General features: G+C 57.6%; 1 protein-coding gene across 2 annotated transcripts in view; it reads left to right on the top strand.

The window, feature by feature from the left end:
- Positions 1 to 19,062, top strand: part of ADAM33 (ADAM metallopeptidase domain 33) — a 76,420-nt gene that overhangs the window by 16,988 nt on the left and 40,370 nt on the right. For both annotated transcript variants that reach the window (XM_065597302.1, XM_042855617.2), the window contains exon 3: positions 3,638 to 3,714. In XM_065597302.1, the coding sequence (XP_065453374.1) occupies positions 3,638 to 3,714 (77 nt within the window). The remainder of the gene's footprint in view (positions 1 to 3,637; positions 3,715 to 19,062) is intronic.

The raw sequence follows: 19,062 nt of genomic DNA, 5'->3' as shown, positions 1-19,062 counted from the left end.
ACAAATGCACGACGCAGGGACACGCCGGGCAAACGCAAGCTCTTCGTTCCTTCCCCGGTTCTGGGTCAGAGACTCTGCGGATGAGCTGTGAATCTCCCCCATTGCCTGGACACTTTCCTGCAGCACTGTGATCCCGGGGCCTCGGTGTATGGGCAGGAATTGCTGGTTCTAGCAAGATGTGGGAGCCGTATGGGCAGCTTGAAATCCCAGGAACTGCCCCAGTTGGAGTCCAAGGCCCTATGGTGAAGTATCGATCCCACGGGGTGGGGTGCTGGGCACAAGTCTGTGTCACCAGGTTGCTGGGCATAAGGCTTAGCGGAACCTTGTTTCAAAGAGAGTTTTGTTTTTAGCCAGTGGCCCCAGCCCACAGAGCGTGGGGTGTATGGGGGGGGAGGGGGGGGAAGGGCTGCTCCTAGCCAGGCAGAGCTGCTGTTATGTCAAGGATTTGTACCCTGGTGCCAAGCCCCTGTGGAGATGGACCACCCTGGTGTGAAGCAGGGTTGGCTCCGATGGGATCTGTGCCAGAGCCTCTCGTGTGGACGAGGCCCTGGACTGCGGGCCCAGCCCAGAAGCCTGTAGCGTCCTGGGGAAGCTGAGTCAATGATTTCCTCCCCTTGCACCCGGTATTTTTAACAGCTGTGTGTTATACAGTGCCCGGAAGCTGAGATTTCTATTTATTCCCCTGCCCTGGCATGACAAACCCTGTAGTCACCCGAGTGCAGGGCTCGGATCCCAGCCTGAGGAGACGGAGACCCTGGGCCCTGCCTGGACAGCTGGCAAACCAGCTGAAGGGAGCTGTCAGGGTGCAGAGGAAGGGGAGGAAATGAACAGCAAGGGTCCGGTTCTCCATTGGGCCGTGCAGTCATTTACCACCAGTGCAAAGCGCCAGGGGCGGTTTCACGCTCATTTTGCACTGGTGTCAGTGGCTGTGCAAATTAATGCAGAATCAAGCCCCCCGGGCGCAGGACTCAAGGTGTGGGAGGCTGAGCTGGTGGGGAGGAGGGAAGTGGCAGGGCTTGGCGGTATGGGCGATAAAAGCAAGAGCTATGGGTTGAGAGGAAGAGCTCTTTGTGGAGTGGGGAGGGGAGGTTGTCCTCCCTCCTCTCCAGCTGTAGCAGGGCCCAGGGAGCAGAGCTGCTGGCTGCAGGGAGCCTCCCCTGGCGTGAGCTTACCACTTGGATTCCTCTCTTGCTTGTAAAAATTGCCACGGTCCCCTGGGTTCTTACCCTGTGGGCGGACAATCGCTAGCCAGCATGGGTTGGAATGGGGCCAGCCCCAAGGCATTGCTGGCTGGGTTGTAGCTGTGATGTCTTGTCCCACCCCAGGATGGGCGTCTTAGCTCCTGGGGACAGGGGATGTTTTCCTCAGGGCTGGAATTCAGTTTTCAGGGAGGAAGGCTGGCCTAGTGGTTAGGGAGTTGGACTGTGACTTTTAGAGACCGAGGTCAATTCCCTGCTCTGCAGCAGACTCCCTGTGGTCCTTGGACAGGCCCCTAGTATCTCTGCCTCAGGTCCCCATCTGCCCGGAGGGGTAATAACCCTGGCCGCTTTCAGTTCACTTCTTTGGGGCAGGGACGGTCCCTGCCTAGCACAGCTGGGCCTGGATCGTGCAAATATTAGGAACTATTTTTGTCCGTGGGGAAGAGCTGCCCCTTTTCCGATCTGGGGGGGGGGATCCCGTCTCGTCCCTCTGTGTATTTCCTGGGATGTTTCCAATTCGTTCTCGCGCGCATGCCTGTCTCTGCAGAGAGTCGTCAGCCACCCACCTCTCAGATGTTCTTCGTCTCTCGTTTTCCACTGGTGTGAAAATTCCACGTTCCCCTGGTGCTGCTGTCGAATTCAGGGCCCCCAAAGCTCCCCCCCGAGCTCCCTTTGAACCCCAGCTCTGGAGGGGTGTCCGGCTGCCTTCGGAGAGTTAAGATCTCCCAGCTAAACCCAATAGGGTGGTTTTATTTCTGGAGGGAGGAGCTGGACTGCGTTCATGCAGCGCTTAGGCATCAGCGGAAGGTCCCTCAAGACCAATAATGCCCCGGGCGGGGACAATGAATTGAGCCTTTCTTTATAGACGGAGGCTGGAGCATGGTATCGACCCCCCCCCCCCCCAAATCAGGCCGCTCGCCACTGGAAAGTTGTCCCCATGTGACCGCTGTCTGGGGGCCTCTGTGAAAGGAGGCGGCAGGTTTCCGTCCCAGTCCCAGGGCACCTCCTTGAGAGCTGGCAGACTCAGAGACCCTGGAGCCAGGAGTCTCCCTTTGCCCAGAGAACTGGTCCCTCCGGGACGGCTCGGGCTACCCCTGCTCCGTGCCTCAGTCGCTGGGACTTTCTGGGCAGCACCTTGCACCAACGCTGGATCCACTTCACCGGCCTGTCCACACGGTCCGTCAGCGCGCGGCAAGCCTGGGCGTGAGCGTCCTATGCACCAGCCGGCCATGCGCTAACTGCCGTGTGGAGCCGGCTGCCCTGGGCTCCGTACTGCGCTGTGACGGGCCCCTGTCGGGAGCCGCGAGCGGGAGGTGCAGAGCGAGGGGCAGGTGTGAGGTCAGAGGTCCGGTGGGCGAAGCGAATCCATAAGAGGGGTTTGAGCTGGATTTGGGCTGGGGGAGCCGAGTGACGGCCTGAGAACAGGCTTCCCTGGCCTGAGAGAGCAGGGGCTGGGTTGGGGGTTTCAGGTGTCCAGGTGGGAAGCGGTGAGGACCCAAGCAGGGATTTCGGGGCCGCCAGAGCCCAGATCCTGGCAGCGTTACGGAGGCAGAGCTGCGTGAGGACGAGTTTGGCGTCTGGGCTGGGGTGAGGAGCAGTGTCACCGAGATGGAGGCACGGGGAGGGTATCTCCGCCTTTCCCCTGCTTTCTGGAGGCCCTGGCATGCTGCCCATCCGGAAGCTGGACCAGGGGTGGGGAGGACCCAGCAGAGTGTACAGGTAGTCGGACAGCGTGTGCTGCCGAACACAAGAGCGGGGCCAGCCCAGCCTGGGGGTTCAGAGGCGTAGGGGGAAGCCCTGTGAAGTCAGCCAGCCCATCCCCCGGGAACACAGCATGGCGCCCTGTGGAGCAGCGGTTCAGTCTCAGCCCTTTCCACACCATCAGGCCATGTGCCAACAGATAAAAACGGGGAGGGGGGAGGGGCAGTCGTGACCCCCTTGGCTGAGACCCCATCCCTTCTCCAGTGCTCTTAACGCTCCCAGCAACCGAGCCTCCGCCCCTTCCGGGAGAGGCCATGCCACTGTCTAGGGACCCCGGCGATGGCCCTGCTCTGGGAGGAACCCACTTTAGAGGGCAGCGTATGTGATCATATCCCTCTCTCAGGGTACACCCCGAAAGGCTACGGGACCTACTACTGGTGCCAGCGCTCCGCCTCGGGGAGGTCTCTGTTAGCTCGGGCGGGCCGGGCCTGCATTTTTGCAGCGGGTGGAGCAGGGTTCTAGTCCCGCCTCCGCAGGTGCGGGGCTGATCCGTTCATTGGCTGCTGCAGGAGGGTTTGTTACACCAGGGGAAATGGGCATTGCCCATTCCCAGATTCCCCACCCTGCAGATCTCCTGGCCTGGGGGGAGCTGGCAGTGGACACAGAGCTGTGCAGCGGTTTGGTGTCTCCCTGGCTTTCCCTTGTGACCCGATTCCTCCCTTGCTCTCCTTCCACAGGTGCCAGCGCCTGCCACGGGGGAGGTGGCCGTGACTGCTGAGGGCAGGGAGCTCGTCCTGGCACTGGAAAGGAACCAGTAAGTATCCACCTTGGGACACGGGGGCTCTGCAGGACTCTAGCTGCAGGGTTGGCTCTGGATGCGTGCAGCAGGTGTCCAGGGGCGTCCGGGGTGGGGGTGTCTGCATGGACCACCTGGCCGTGCAAGGAATCGTCTCAGTAATGCTCTCGTGGATTGTGTCGCCGCTCAGCCACCAACGCTGTCGACTGTCCGGTCCCTGGTTCACCTGCCCATCGGCTCCCTCCCTCCTTCCCCTGCCAGCCTGGAACGTGCCTGGTGCGCTCCCTCCCTGCAGCGCTGGTGCAAACGCATGCTGGAGGTGTGGTTGCCCCGTCCTCAGCGCAGTCATTCACACAGCGGGAGCCGGGGTGAGCCGGAGTCGGTGGCATGTTACGATCCGTTGGCACTGGGTGTGAACGATGACATGCTGCCGGGGGGCTGGGCGTTCCTAGACACCCCTTCTCCCGGGGGCCTGCTCAGACCCACGGATGTGTGCCCGCTCTCAGGCAAGCCGCACGCGCCCTGTAGACAGTGGGCGACTTGCATGTGTTGGGCTAGGGAGCCGCTGCTGGCTCGCCATGGTTTCTCAGCGAATCACAGCCGGAACGCAGCGGTTCCTAAGCGGCGGGTTGCTTTGGTAGTGTCGGGGTGTGTGTGAGGGCTGGCCTGTCGGTTCTTCTCAGGGTGTTTGTGGGGGCTGGGCTGTGTGCCGTCCGTTGTTGCTGCAGGGTTGTTCGGCCGTCCACACTGGTTTGTTTTTACAGGGTTGCTCACAGGGACGGGGCTGAGCACCATGGCTTGTTATTGTAGGGCCTCTCAGAAGTCATCTGCTTTGATTGATTTCCTTCCCCCTGCCGTTTTGGAATTCAAAAAAGATGTGAAACCATTAACCCCTTGATCTCCGTGGTGCGCCCAGCGCGGTAGTGTCTGCAGGCCCTGCTCGTATCAGTGAAGTTCGCCTCCCAGCAGGGGAGGGCAGTGCTGGTATTGCACCACTGGGGAAACTGAGGCACGGGGAGGCTACGTGACTTGCCGAGGGGGAGCAGGGACTGCTCTGTGGCAAAGCAGAGACTTGAACTGAGGTCCCCGGAGTCCCAGTCAGTGCCGTAACCACACGCCCCCTCTTCCTCCTGTGCAGGGCTGGCTTCCCCCGCCGGTCGATAGAAATGCCTGCCCCTGAGAGCGTCCCAGTGACTCCGTTCCCTGTCCCCCTCTGACCCAGTGCTCCCCTGTGCCGGCTGAGTAACTGGGGCGGAGCGGTCCTGACGAGTTGCCCGCTGCTGAAAGCTGAGTTCTTTGGACTCTGCATGGAGCTCGGCGGGGGAGAGGCAGCCAGACTGTTTGGGTTTCAGCAGCCGGAGACTGCCAGGCTCCTGGGGCTCTCGCTGGCGGGAGGGGGGGTCAGTGGTGCTGGGGGCCCCGCTGGGACAGGGATTTGTTTGCAGATGGGCTGTGCCCTGGCAGGGCGTGAAACCAGTGAGAGCTCAGGCCAGAGACACCGTTTTCAGCTTCCCTCCTCAATGCAGCAGCAAAGGGGCAAAGCAGTAAATGATCAGTTAGATCAAGCAGTGAAAGAGGCCCGGGGAGAGAGGTCTGGGGTGAGAGACGGAGGGAAAGAGAAGCCCAGAGAGAAGGATGTTGGGGAGCAGGGTCTGGTGAGCAGGAAGGGAGTGAGAGAAGCACAGTGGTGAAGGGAGCAGAGAAGCAGTAAGAACTGCTGTACTGAATTGGGCCATCTGGTTCCATATCCCACAGCCCGGTGGGCGAACCGGCCCGGCCCCTGCCGGCCTGCCGCCTCCCGGAGGGCGAACCGGCCTGGCCCCCGCCGGCCTGCCGCCTCCCGGTGCACTGGATCTGATCTCTGGGCTAAGGAGTCGTGTTCTCTCTCTGCCCCATCCTGAACCCGAACGTGGTATCCAACTGCCTCCGCACTAACCGTTCATCCATCTAGCCTCCCTCTTACTGGCACCTACAGCAGTGGCCAGTACCTATGGCTTCAATGGAGGGCAGACTGTTCCCCTGTCAAATACCACGAGAGAGGGAGAGCTCAGTGCTTTGAGCATTGGCCTGCTAAACCCAGGGTTGTGAGTTCAATCCTTGAGGAGGCCACTGAGGGATCTGGGGCAAAATCAGTACTTGGTCCTGCTAGTGAAGGCAGGGGGCTGGACTCGATGACCCTTCAGGGTCCCTTCCAGTTCTAGGAGATGGGCTATCTCCATATATATATATATATATATATATATATATGGAGCGGGGTGGGCTGAGGGGAGGCATTCCTTCCTGACCCCACAGGTCATCAGCCCGTGCCCTGAAGCATGACGTTTGCTGATGTTCCGTGGTATCTTGGCCTGGGAAGAGGGCAAGGGACACACAGCGGCAGCAGAAGTAGCCCATGTGGGATGAAATACGGTGAGGGAAGCTGGAATAAGAGGAGAGTAAGACACACACCTGTTGTGGAGGTGGGAGTAGAGACCAAAAACTGATTTCCCTTCCAGCATCTTTACATTTATAAGTCTCCACTAGTCAGAAGTGATTAATCTTTAAAAAAGAAAAAACCCACCTTCCAAGAAGAGGTCAGTCCCTGGCAAAAATAGAACGTACACATCAGATTTCAATGGCTGCTGTGTATGTTGAAATATTTTGATTAAGGCTTGCTTACCCTTTGTCATGTGGTGTAATCATGAAAACTTACTATCTTCTTACCTATTTGCCTGTATAGGCTACAAATCTTGGTTTGTAAACTTAGTGCCATAATGACTATACTTTTCTTACCCTAGAGTTTTGTTTGAGTATCTTCTGAATTACTTGGCTACTGATTGACAGTCATAAACTCAGCCTTTAAAGGTAGACCCGTCACCTTCTTAGCTCTGTCTCATCTTCCCCCCACCCCTTTTTTCAGTTATTTGCTCCATATTTTCTGCTTTTTTTCCTCACTTCTGTACAGCGTTGAGTCTCCAATCCTTATATGTTTTCAGGGATGTTTCCGGGATCTCTTGTCTGTAAAGGATTCATGACGTTGTAACCCTTCTTCTGCGAGCTGTAAATGCTGCTTCTGCGATCTGAAAGTTTATGGGAGGGAGGGATAGCTCAGTGGTTTGAGCATTGGGCTGCTAAACCCAGGGTTGTGAGTTCAATCCTTGAGGGGGCCATTTAGGGAACTGGGATAAAAATCTGTCTGGGGATCGGTCCTGCTTTAAGCAGGGGGTTGGACTAGATACCTCCTAGGTCCCTTCCAACCCTATGATTCTATAACATTAGGGATGGGGAGAGGGATGTCATGAAAATTGTGGTCCAGTGGTTAGAGGCCACGGGCCTGGGCATCCAGGGGTCTGGAGTCTCATGCTGGCAGGAATCCATTGGAAGCGGCACAGCTCAGGTTTATGAGTGGGTAGCTCTGACCTGGCACAGCCCCTGAGTACGTACTCGGCTCGTTAGCCCGCTCTGTCTTTGCTGCTGCTGCTCCCTGTGCTAGCTGGAGTCAAGCTCCCTCCAGCCGCATGGACATCCCGGGTGATCTAAGCCACGCCCCCCGCGTCAGCCTTTCCCGAGCTGTAAACCGGGGTGGGGAGCCACTTACTCCCTGCAATGGCCTCCCGTCAGAAGCCCAGGTGATGATTTTCACTAGCTAGTGTTAGAGCAGTAGGGAGGATAAGACCCCGCTGCGAGACCGATGAGCACCTAAATAGAGAGGGTGCCTGGGCGCTTTCCTTTGCAGCTCTCTGGCTGCCGCTGGGGACGTGGGGGCGGCTGCAGTGCCCGCCGAGAGGAGTGAGCGGGGGTGTAATTAACCAAAGGAAGCTCTAACCTCGTGTAACGCAGCTTCTCTACGGATCTGAGCGCTCCGGGCGAGCACGTTCCATCCCAGCACCACAAAGCACTTGCCTGCTAGGCTGGGAGACAGCCTGCCCGAGGGCCGTGACAGACGCTCCATCGCTGGGGGCGTTTAAAACTAGACCAGCCAAACACGGGAAGCCAGGCTGTGAGGAATCACCCGCATTGCTGGGGGAATGGGCTCCACAGCCTGACCAGGGCTTTTCCTTCTCTGGTTTCCACCAGGAGCCGCCCTCAGGGCTTAGAACTGGGCCCATGTGTCTCTCCTGCCTCCCTGACACCCAGAGAAGGGCGAGTCACCGCCAGCGTCCCCACCGCTGGTCTGAGATGCTCCTGAGGCGTCTCCCCATGGCAGAATCCCAAGGCCTGTCGCCCCTGGGTCCCGTGGAAGAGGCCGCAGGACTTTGGTCCCAGGCCTCCCTCCCAATTGCCGGCAAGTGGAACGTTCTCCCTGAAGAGCACGTCGGCCACCGTTTGTGCTGTGGGAGCGAGGCGGGCATTTCCCAGGGCGGGGTCCCGTGCCGACTGCGGCGCTGTTGTCTTCTGAGCCCTGTGCATGTGAACGGGGTGATTTCACCTTCCCCTACTGAGTCAATAGTACGGTCCCTCCCAGGGCTCTTCTGTCCTGCAAGGGAAGTACCAACCCTGTGAGCTTCCTGCCAACAGCCACCTCCCCGAGCCAGCTGGGGAATTGTGCATCTCGCGCTAGAATTTAATCTCTCTCTTTTCCGTGCCCCACACCCACCCCTCCCTCGGCCCCCACCCCTTAGCTAACGCAAGACTATCCATCATCCTCTGGTCCTAAACAGTGATGGACACTGATCTGGAGGGTCCTTGCAGCTAAACCCCCAGGAATCTGCGCAGCAGCTGAAGTGTATGGCACTGATGTGCAGACCTTTCCCCAGCATCTCCCAGCGTTCGCTCAGGCTGGTAGGTCTGGATACTGCACTAGAAATCTCCCGGGAAAAGGCTTTTCCTCTGGGATTTCTGGCTCTCTTTGGAAATGCTGCCACATAGCCGTTCCTCGGCACTGGATCCCAGCGGGAATGGGCAGGCGCGGGATGCGTAATGCGGGGACCAGACTACAGACATTTGGGGCACGTTCAGCAGGACCAGCAGAGAAGGGTGGAGTTTGTGGTTTGCATAAGAACGGCCGTACCGGGTCAGACCAAAGGTCCATCCAGCCCAGTATCCTGTCTACTGACAGTGGCCCGTGCCAGGTGCCCCAGAGGGAGTGAACCTAACAGGCAATGATCAAGTGATCTCTCTCCTGCCATCCATCTCCATCCTCTGACAAACAGAGGATGCCATCCTTACCCATCCTGCCTAATAGCCATTAATGGACTTAACCACCATGAATTTATCCAGTTCTCTTTTAAACGCTGCATGGACTGGTCTCTGCGTTGGGCTGTCGGCCAGCCATGAGGCCAGCTCACCAGAGTGGCAGCGTGCAGGCCCCGGGTAACGTTTCAAGATGCCAAGGGGTGGGGTTTTCAAACGTGCCTCGCTGGGCCCCCAGTGGAGTGGGACTGTTAGACCAGTGCTGGGTGCTTAGAAGCCTCCTCCCCTGCTGTTCTGGGGCCCCTCCTGGTGCGGGTGAGATCACACCAGCGAAGGCAGGACCATGCGGGGGAAATCCTGGGGACTCTCCCAGCAGCCAATGTCTGCCTGACATGACATGACATGACTCTCCCGTGTGCTGGTTTGCACTCAGTTCCAGCATTAATGAGGCTGGTCCATCTGTGTCGCTGCATCTCCTCTCCTCAGAGCTGGTTTGGATTTGTGCTGGTGCTAGCAGCATCCTTTCTCCGGAGCCTGTGCCGCACCCTCTGGCCTGAAACCCTCCTCGTGCCGGGGATCTGGAATGTTATTTCTTCTACACGCTGCGTCCGCGCGGATCAAAAAAAACAGCAAGAGAAGAGACTACAGCCCTTTCCTGCCAGCAGCCCTGCTACACATCGTATTTAGCTTGGAGCCTGGCCTAGGCAGGAAGTATTTGGAGGGTAGACTTGATTTTGGAAACCAAGTGAAATGAAGAAACACACGCTCTCCAAAGTAACCAAGAAGAGAGAGACGGGGGAAAGAGAGAATGCTTCAGGCATAATAATCCTAGCAGGGGTCTGTGCTCATTTCTTTGTCTTTTCCTAATCACTGGGTTTGATCTGGGCAAGGACTCCTGGGGCGGCATCTTCCCCCTGGCCGGAGTGGGCACAGGACGCATTCACGCCCCAGCACCTCGTCACAGTCTGGGCTCGTCGGTGTTGTCGTCGGCCAGGAAGGCCCGACGTTGTCCCAAGGTCTGTACCTCCCCTCACGCAATGCAACAAGCCAGATCTCCAGTTGGTGTGAATCGGTTTGTCTGTCCATCTTGGGGTTCTACGCGGCTGCCCATCATGGTGGTATCCGAGCTCCTTCCATGTTAAATGAATAGCAACGTCCCTAGTGGATTTCGGGGAGTCTCTGGCTCTTCTCCATTTGCTCTGGTGTCGGGGGATCTTTGCCGATTCACACCAGCGGAGGGTCTGGCTCACGCCTCGCCCTGGTTCTGCTCTTGCACCGGCGTGTATCCTCTGACCTCAGTGGAGCTGCTCCGGATTTACACTGGTGTCAGCGGCAGGAGGAGCGGGCCCAGTTGCTACGTAGCGGCCTTTGTCCGGGTTGCCTCCTCTCATGTCCGGCTGGAGCTGCTGTCACCTCACATCACATCTGGCTGCCTGGGCGAAAGTCAGGGACAGCCATTTGCAGGCCCATTCATGAAATCTGACCCCGGCCCGGCTGGGCCCTTTGTTCTGTGGCCCCTTCCTGGGTGTGTTGGATCCTCAGGCCTGGCTGGGGAAGGGAGGAGAGGGGAGGGGTCATTCTGAAATTCCAAGGGCCCCTTGTGATCCTTTCGCCCGACCTGTGTAACCCAGACTCATCAGCCTTTGATTGGTGCTGACGTGAGTAGCCAGGTGCGAGCAGGTGAGAGCGTGAGCTGAAGTGGTCTCCCAGCATCCCCGCCTGTGCTGGCTCTGGGCCCTGGGGAGGGAGGGTCATGAAGGGCAACAAATGAAGAGAAGAGAGTGAGACCCACTGACCCCTACAGCCCAGCGCTCACTCAGCGCCCGGACGAAAGCCCGGCTCAGGTGCTGAAAGTCCTAGGTTCCATCCCTGCTGCTGGCCAGGGCTAGCGCTGTTACGGTGCAGGAGAGTTAACCACAGAAATACCCACTGAAGGAGCCCTGGGGATGACCCAGCGGGTTGAGAAAGGTCACGTGTCCTCCCCTGCCCAGTCACCGGTTCCAATCATGCATGGTTTGTAGCTAGACAGGGCTTGAATCTGCAGGGTTTTCACTAGCACCGCGTGCAGCCAGGCTCTTGTCTCTCCGCACTCTGCCGAGGCGGGGACTTCCGGCACAGCCAGGCGGTTGCCTTGGGTTTCTCTCGGTCAGCTCCCAAACAGCCTGAGGCCGGCCCGGGGTTTGCTGCAGGTGCACCCGTGTTGGCACGTCACCGCCGCCTGGAAGCAGCGGGGCATTGAGCTAGCTTGCGGAGCCCCCGCTGATGGAGGGTTCTCGCCTGCAGGGTGATGCCTTCCGAGGCAGTGAGTGCAGGGGGAGTTGGCAGCAGCGTTAAAAAGTTTAGTCTTAGTTCTATGCGGAGTGGGGCCCCCCCTTGCCTGCATCTAATACTGGCTTCTGGGCTAAACGCAGGCATCACGCTTGCTTTGCGCGTGTAGCACTCACGCCGGAACGCCAGAGTTACGTTTCTCGGCACCCTGTCGCTTGCAGGCCGAGCCCCGTCCCGGGTCAGGAGCTCTGCCCAAGAGGTTAGAGGGGACACAGTGGGGAAGCAAGGCGTGGCCCCGGGAAGAGGAGGCACCAGGGAGACTGAGCGAATGTGGGGCGTTGTTTGGTTATTTGGATATTAAGGTCAGTAAAACCCCAGTTTTAACACAGGTCCCCACTCCCGTAGCCCGATGCAGTACAAGGCACGTGACACACAAGGGTACATTTATGTACATAACTGGGGTGCCGGGAGGCAGTGGGTACTGGCCTCGGTCCTGACATGGGGTGTAACCTTTGTAACCCTGACCCATGTCTGTGATCGGGTAGGGGATAAAAAAGTCTCTTTCCAATCTTCCCATGCATCTCCCCACTCCTCTTATTACAGCATGCACAGTTTGTAAGCAGAGAGAGAGCGGTGCGTGGAGACCGGTTTAACTTTCATTCTGGCTTAATTTGATGCACCCTGTTTGCCAGCCCTTGGATGGAACCCCAGCCCTCCCCTTCTTCCCTTGTTAGCATTGGGCTGTAAACGTTTGGAAGCCAGCCTCATTTGCGGCCGTCTGGCTGCTTTGGGTAACGAGAGACAAGCCAGAAGGAAACCAGAGCTCGCTTTCGTTGAAAAATGCTGACCGCTGAAGAAGCCTGATGAGTAATGATGCTGGCTCTGAGCAGAGAGCAGCGGAGTTTCCCTGCAGGGAAGAAAGCACGGCTGTGCATGCAAGGAGGTGGGTGTGCAAGAGAGTGTGTGCTCACACACGTAAGGTGTGTGCAAAGGTGCTGGCGTCCCTGGGAGCAGGGAGAGCGGAGCATGTGACCATGCATGTGTTTGCATTTGTGAAGGGGCAATGGCACAACACTCTGGGAAGAGGTGTGTCACTTCTCCCTCTACCACTGGTCTTGTAGGTGATAACAGCTTACTATTGCTGCTGGCTAAAGGGACTGTTCCTTTAGCTCAAGTGGTGGAGGTCTGTGCTGTGGTGGTGAACGTCCCAGGTTCAGACCTTGCTGATACTGTATGCAGAAGGCCGTTACAGAGCGTTGTGAGCATGGGGGTGAGGGGTTTGTCTATCCGATATACTACAAGGATATACGTGTGTGCACCCCCTCGCCCCTTAAGGGCTTCTGATAACACCCGGGGAACCATGGGTCTGATCGGAAGTCAGTGGAAAAGCTGCTATTGACTTCCAAGTGCTTTGGATCAGACCCGGTAAGAGCAAGGAGGAGCTGGCTTGGGGCTGTTGGCCTGTAACACGTGTAGCCTCATTTCCCCCATCCAGCCCCCTGTTTTCTATATCCAGAGATAGTAAAAGTGACACTGAGGCTTCCCTCTTGACTTGAGTTCCTGGATCTGCATCTCGGCTACCAAACCTGCCAGCTTCCTTTGCTCTTACAACCACAGAGGAAGCTGTAGGCGTTTCTGACCTCATCAGCGAGCGAAAGGGAGATGCTGAGCCCTGAGGGGGGAAGTAGAAGATGGACGGACTTGGCCAGTTTGTTTTAAGCACATGTGCAGTTCTTGGGCCATGCAGGTTTAAATCGACCCAGCGGCAGTGACTTTGATGGATCAAGGTCAGTTTACACTAGCTGGGATCATCGATCTGCCATGTACACATTCATGATCTGGAATTGTAAACCTTTTCATTCATATTTTTTTTTAATCGTTTTGATTCCCCTTGAGCCAGGGAAAAGAAGGGTATTGAATCCCACCCTAAATAGCCCTCTCACCTCCCCCGTTTTATTTTTCTAAGATGCCGTTTGCCAGAAAAACTTGAGGGAAAGCTCACGGGAGAGTTCTTCAGGCTTTCTTTGGTGGAAGCTTCCCATTTTGATTGCAATGGTAGGACCCTGATGGAGGTAGTTCAGGGAGTCCTCCGGCAGCCCCCTTTGCACACTGCAACCCAGTGACTAAACGCTGTGAAAGTTGTTGTGGAAACAATATCTCATTTGCACCAGTGCCGTACTGCCGCACCCCTCGTTCATGAGCCCAGAGGTCAGATCTTCTCAGGAGCTGGCCTCAGATGATTATTTCACTGCAAACAGGCCACCAATCCCTTCCCTCTGAGAGAGAGAGAGATGGATGTGTCTATTGCATCGGCTTTTCAAAGCCGCTTTCGTAGCGTTTGTCATTAGCGTTCTAATAGGTGAATGAATTAAAGCCCGTTAACGATTTATATACCTTGTGTGGCTCACTTGCTCAGTGTCCTAACAGCTTTCTACTGCTACAGGCTAATGGAGCTACTCCTTTAGCTCAGGAGGTCTAGACCTCAGGTGCTGAAGGCCCTAGATTCGGTCTCTAGTGCGGACCTGGGGTAGGCGCTGTTGCAATCGCAGGCAGTATTGTCCGGTGGCTAGAGCAGACCGCTGGGAAATGAGAATTCTGAGTTCTGTTCCTGGCCTTTGCCACTGAGTCACTTTGTGCCCTTAGCTTCATGTGTTCTCGTGTCTCTGCGCCTCGGCTCGCCAGTCTGTGGATAATCATGCTACCTCCGAGACCCTGAGCCTTCATTCGTTGTACCGTGGCTTGAGAGCTTTGCATGACGGGTGCTGTCGGAGGACACAGGATAATTACCCCATAGATCATGTGTCCAGGGGAAAGAGCTGAAGCGACGTTGCTCGGGATCAAAGTGGCTTGGACTGTCTGATGGGCGGCTGGTGGCAGCTGTAGTTGTGGAGTTCTTACTGGGAACTCCAGAGCTAAGCACTGTCTGGCCGTGGTCACTAGTGCTGCTTTCCCAGGGCTAGGACAAGGGATCGCCATACATCTAGCGATCTCCTGCGCTGGGCAGAGGTGCCGTAGACTGGGATCGTGACAGTGGTAGTTCTTAATTCCCTCCCTGCCGAACGGGATTGTGACCCTGAGCGGTCTTGGTAGCGGGGGCTTGGCTTTAAATGCCAGGCATCCCCGGAGCACTGCATGTAACAGCTCATTCCCCCGGAGTGCTGTGATATCCAGCACACATCTGGGACTGTTTAATTGTCCTGCGAGTCAGAGGGACGGGAAGTAGGATGGATCCTAGGAGATCGGACATCCCCATGATTTTGGGGATGGGCACTGGCCCACGTGGGTGAAAGGGGAGGGAGAGTAAAGGTCATAAAGAATATCAGGTAGGTCCTGGGGGCATTAAAGATCTCCAGGAACTTTCATAACCATAGGGGTTTGCTTTGCTGTACTCGGCCAAAATGCCCCCCATCTCTGCTGCCCTCCACCCCAGAGGTGGCTGCATTTTGGTGGGGCTCTTGTGGCCGGTTTGTGAAGAACGTCACGTCCTTTTTGATGGCAGACGTCCTGTCGCCATGAAACAGCCTTTGTTCAAATCTCGCCCCCATGCTGTGTACTGAACTCTGCTCCAGTTACACTGGGGTAAAGCTGCAGTAACCGAAGCCAGTGGAGTTACTCCAGTGCTCCACCAACGAGAGCAGAGCATGGCCCCCACTCTCGACACATGGGGCACTAAAGGTCACGCTGCCCGATTGTTTTGTTTTGTTTCTTTTTTAGCTCCTTTTTAATTGCCCTGAGGTGGGAAACCACAGCTTGGTCCATGCCAGCTGATTGGCCCAGCCAGGGGTGGGGTGGGCGAGGAGTGGGTGGTCCCAGAATCCACAAATACATGTTGCAAGTCAGCCGGCTGCAAAATAAGAAACCAGGAGAGAGGGAAAGCGTTGTCTGCTATTTTTGCTGCTGTTTGTTTTTTCTCCATCTGCTTTTCCCTCTTTTACTGTGGTATAAAATAGACCAGGTGGGGCCCGTGGGCCTGGAAGTAACCTACGTAGTTAGGGCGAGGTCTTCAGCCGATGTAAACAGTGCAGCTCCATTGACTTCACTGAATTCACTTTGTGGGATTGGACCCTTAAATAGCATCAGCCGCGTTAGGATGTGTCCCAGGTGCCCAGCGCCGTGGTACCTGGGCACGGTACTGTCTGGATGGGAACTCATCATGGGTCGCCCTTCGTTTGGGGACGTGGCCTCATGGTTGTGACTCTAGCTCCCTGCCATCCTTGGAGAGCCCCGGGGCGTCAGAGCAGAGGGAAGGGCCCAGGACAAGGGTAGGAGAGGCAGGGGCTGGGAGAGGAAGGAGGAAGGTGGGAGGGCAGAAGTGAAGGAGTGGATGCTACAGGGGGATGGGGATGAATGGAGCAGGCCAGAAGAAGCGCGCTCTGGGTTCACGTTTCCCGCCACAACGTGATGGTCGCCTCTTGTCTTCCGTCCCCTGTTACTGTACAATGGTCACTGCTCACAGCGCTGCCCGCGGGCTGGTGGCTGTCACCACACACACGCAGGGCCCCGCCGGGAGGGCCTGGAAAGGGACACTCGGGCCAGACCCCGGCACCGCGGAGTGCTGCCCCTGGCCTCTCCCCCTGTTCTCCAGCCTCCATAGCCGGGGTTCCTCCGCTGCCTCCCCTGAGGAACCTGCCCAATGCCCAATTGCTCTGACGTGTTGGAGCCTTTTCCTAGCATATGCTTCCATTCCTGCCTGCTGCCCCTTGCCCTACCTGCTGCCCTGGAGGTATCTCCAGACCATGTCCTCCTCCATCTTCTGGATGGGTGCAGGGAGCCTCCTCCTGCCAGCACGCCTAGGAGAGGATGGGCATCCATTGGCATCTTCCATCTGAATCCCAGACATGGAGAGGGCTCTCTCCCCCATTCCGGCCAGTGCATGAAAGTTCCCGCTGAGCCCGAGGGAATGACTCACTGGCCCACGCAGGACATTCCAGCTCTGTGGATTCCTGGGAACCATACGTTCAGCGCCCTGCAGAGCCATCTCCGACCTCCTAGGCGCACGCGGTTCTGTGCCAATGGCTCTGCGTGGCCGTTCTCGCTGCACACTGGAAATCCTGCAGGGCTTCCGGCGAGCTGCCCCCTGTCTGGCTGACCACATCGCGGCTCCCCCAGAGGTGGCTGCATTTCAGAGGTGATTCATGTAATTTCTGTGTGTTTGGGGCCAGGCCAAGGCCCCATGTACTCCGCCGCAAGCTGAATTCTGTGGCAAGAGCCCTCGATTCTGCCGCGGTTTTGTTTCAATTCAAATCCAGATGTTTGTTTGAGATATGAACATTCACATTGTGATCAGCACAGCAGCTCCTGGGTCATTTATCCTGATCTGAATTCAGCTCACTCGTCCCCACAGCTGCAGTTTTGGATGCCAAAGACTTTTCCATGGACCACGTGTGGCTGCATCCCAGAAACGGCCGGTGGGATGCTGGAGGTTGGGGTCACTAGCTGAGAGGCAGTTTGGGATTGGGGGCGAAGCACAGTAGCTGGATGTTTCTGCCAAACTGCTTGGTGGTGAATTAGCTCACAAGGTTAATATTCAGACTGCCCTCTTCGGCTCTCAGTTCACACCTCTGCGTTTGCTTCAGACTCTCTGCACACTCAGGCAGGCATCACTGCATTGGGTCACATTGCCAAGGTGTCCTTCAAAGCCAGGAGGGCTAGAGGGTGTTTCTGAAATGGAAGCAGAGACTATGGCGCACAAGGGGCGGATTCCACTGCTCGAGTATGTGGGTCCACGTGCGCAGAGCTTGTGCAGCCCTTGGGGGTCCTGAAGGGTGGCCGTGTGGCGCATCAGAGCGTATTCTGCAGCCCCGTCTAAGTGCCCCATGAGATGGGGCCACCATGTCCTGGAGAGACGATTCCCCAGGCTAACATGCTGCACCATTAGCAATTTTGCTCAAGCTCATCCCATTCCTAAGGCCGCGCTCCCCTTGGACCACCCTGGCTTGGAGCTCCTCCGAGGAGCTCTGGCTTATAGGCTGCAAGGGGAGGAACTTGGCCATCTTTGCGCTCCCACTTCCAGTGGGGGTTATTCCAGTCTAACCCCCCTCACTTCGCTCCCGGAGCCCCCCGTCCTCCCCCGCGCCGGAGCCCCCCGAAAGAGGCAAACGCCGCCTTCGCTTTGGGTTTTAGACACGTTCTGTCTCTGTTCCCGAGTCTTGTCGGCCGTCCAAACAGCAGGAAGCCATTTGTCAGCGTGGGGCTGGGGGCGTGGCAGTTGCAGAGTTTTGCAGCCGGGCTGCTGAGAGATCGCAGGCAGCTGTGGGAAAGTGACTCACTGGGGGGGTTGTACGGGGGGGGGGGGGGGGGGTTGCTGTTTCTCAGAACCAGCTTCTTCTGGCTTAGGGGCTTCGAAGGCCGCTGTCACTGTAGCATCTCAGCGCCTCACAGTCTTTACGGGCTTTATCCTCACGCCTCCCTTTGCAGGTGAGGCGAGGTGACTTGCCCAGGGTCACCCGGGAGGGCTGTGGCAAAGCCGGGCAATGAACCCACGTCTCCCAAGGCCTAGCTGGTGCCCTAAGCATTGGCCCATCCTTCTGCCTGGCTCATCCTGCCACTCCTGCGGGCCGGTTTGTCAGCGCGGGGCTGGGTCCTGCACACCCGCCCCTCCCTCTGCCCTGCCGGGAACACAGAGACGGGGAGTGAGCCGACCCCCAGGCCCCCTCCCCCACCCAAAACTAGGATCCTGGTTTTGTTCTGAGGCTCTGACAAGTTTGCTTGTCTTCCCCCCGCCCCCCCGAGCTATGTAAATTTTTTGCTCCCCCTGCACGTTGGGGCTGTTTCCTTGTTTGATTCCCATCCTCCCGCCCCTCTGCGGTGCAGAGCGCGTCCGCAGGGACAAACGCACCGTGCTGCCCTATTACAAACCTTGCAGTGTGATATTTCATGCCCAGCGGCAGCAGATTCATGGCAATCAAGGGGTTAACTCCAGCTCCGCTTCTCCCCTCTGCTCCTTGGCAGGGCCGTACATTGGCTGTTTGTGTCAGAGGCCTGGGAAGCAGAGGCTGCATCCCCCTCACACAGAGGGTAATAGCCTACTTCTGCTGCCAGCTAAGGGCATTGTTCCTTTAACTTAAGTGGTAGAGGTTTGCGCTTTGGTGCTGGGTTCAAACTCCGCCCGGGCCCTGTGGTGGAGCTCGTGCCCCCGGGGGAGACTAAGGGAGGCCTGACAATGTGGAGGGGTGGGCTTCACGCCCCAGGCCGTGGCATCGGGGAGTTTTCTTGTTGCGATCTCTCGCTCTAAATGCAGTTCCTCAGGGAAAAGACCTCGCTGACTGTGACTGTGGTTTGTTTTATTTCTCCTGAGTTGTCGCCCCTGGCCCCTGTCATGAGCCTAGCTGAGTCTGTCGCGCCCCAGGTCCGGCAGCTCCCAAAGGAGGGGGCAGGCAGATTTTGATTTGGGCATCCTTGACAGTCTTCAGCCCCGGCCTGCATTGGTCAGGGACGGGTGGCGGGTATGTGGGTGGATGGGTGGGATTGTAGGAAGTCCAACTTCCCCTGGAGTTAGATCTGAAATCCCCTCTGGCCTTAGGAGTTAAAACCCGGACAGCCCCTTCTCTGCACCTCCCTCTGAGTTCCTGCCCCACTTCCCCAGCTCTGTGGGGGTCACCCACTCCTTCCCTCCTGCTGGAGCGGCAGGACCCGGCCACTTCCCCACTGCCCTCCTGCCTCAGATCTGGCCCGGCTCTCCGTTCCCCTTGCCTCCATCCCCCCCCCAAGGACGTTACAAGAGTGTCCCAGCTGCAGACAGCCTGTGCTGAGATGGGAGCCCAAGGGGAGGCCAGAAGGGGGCAAAGCACTTCGGGCTCAGAGGCCTTTGGAAAGAAGCCGTGATTCATGCTCAGCGTATGTCTCCTAATCCCAGAGCCAGAGAGGCAGGGGAGGGAGTCCAGGCGGCAGCCAACCCTACTGGCCGAGCCGCGCTCCTTTCCCCACCAGGCATCTCTGTGAGCAGGCCCTGGGTCTGCGCGCCTCTCCGGGCCGAACTCCCTTCGC

This window comes from Chrysemys picta, chromosome 5 (assembly GCF_011386835.1).
Source record: "Chrysemys picta bellii isolate R12L10 chromosome 5, ASM1138683v2, whole genome shotgun sequence".
Lineage (NCBI taxonomy): Eukaryota > Metazoa > Chordata > Testudines > Emydidae > Chrysemys > Chrysemys picta.
The sequence above is the reverse complement of the archived record's forward strand: the minus strand, read 5'-3'. Positions and strand labels throughout refer to the sequence as shown.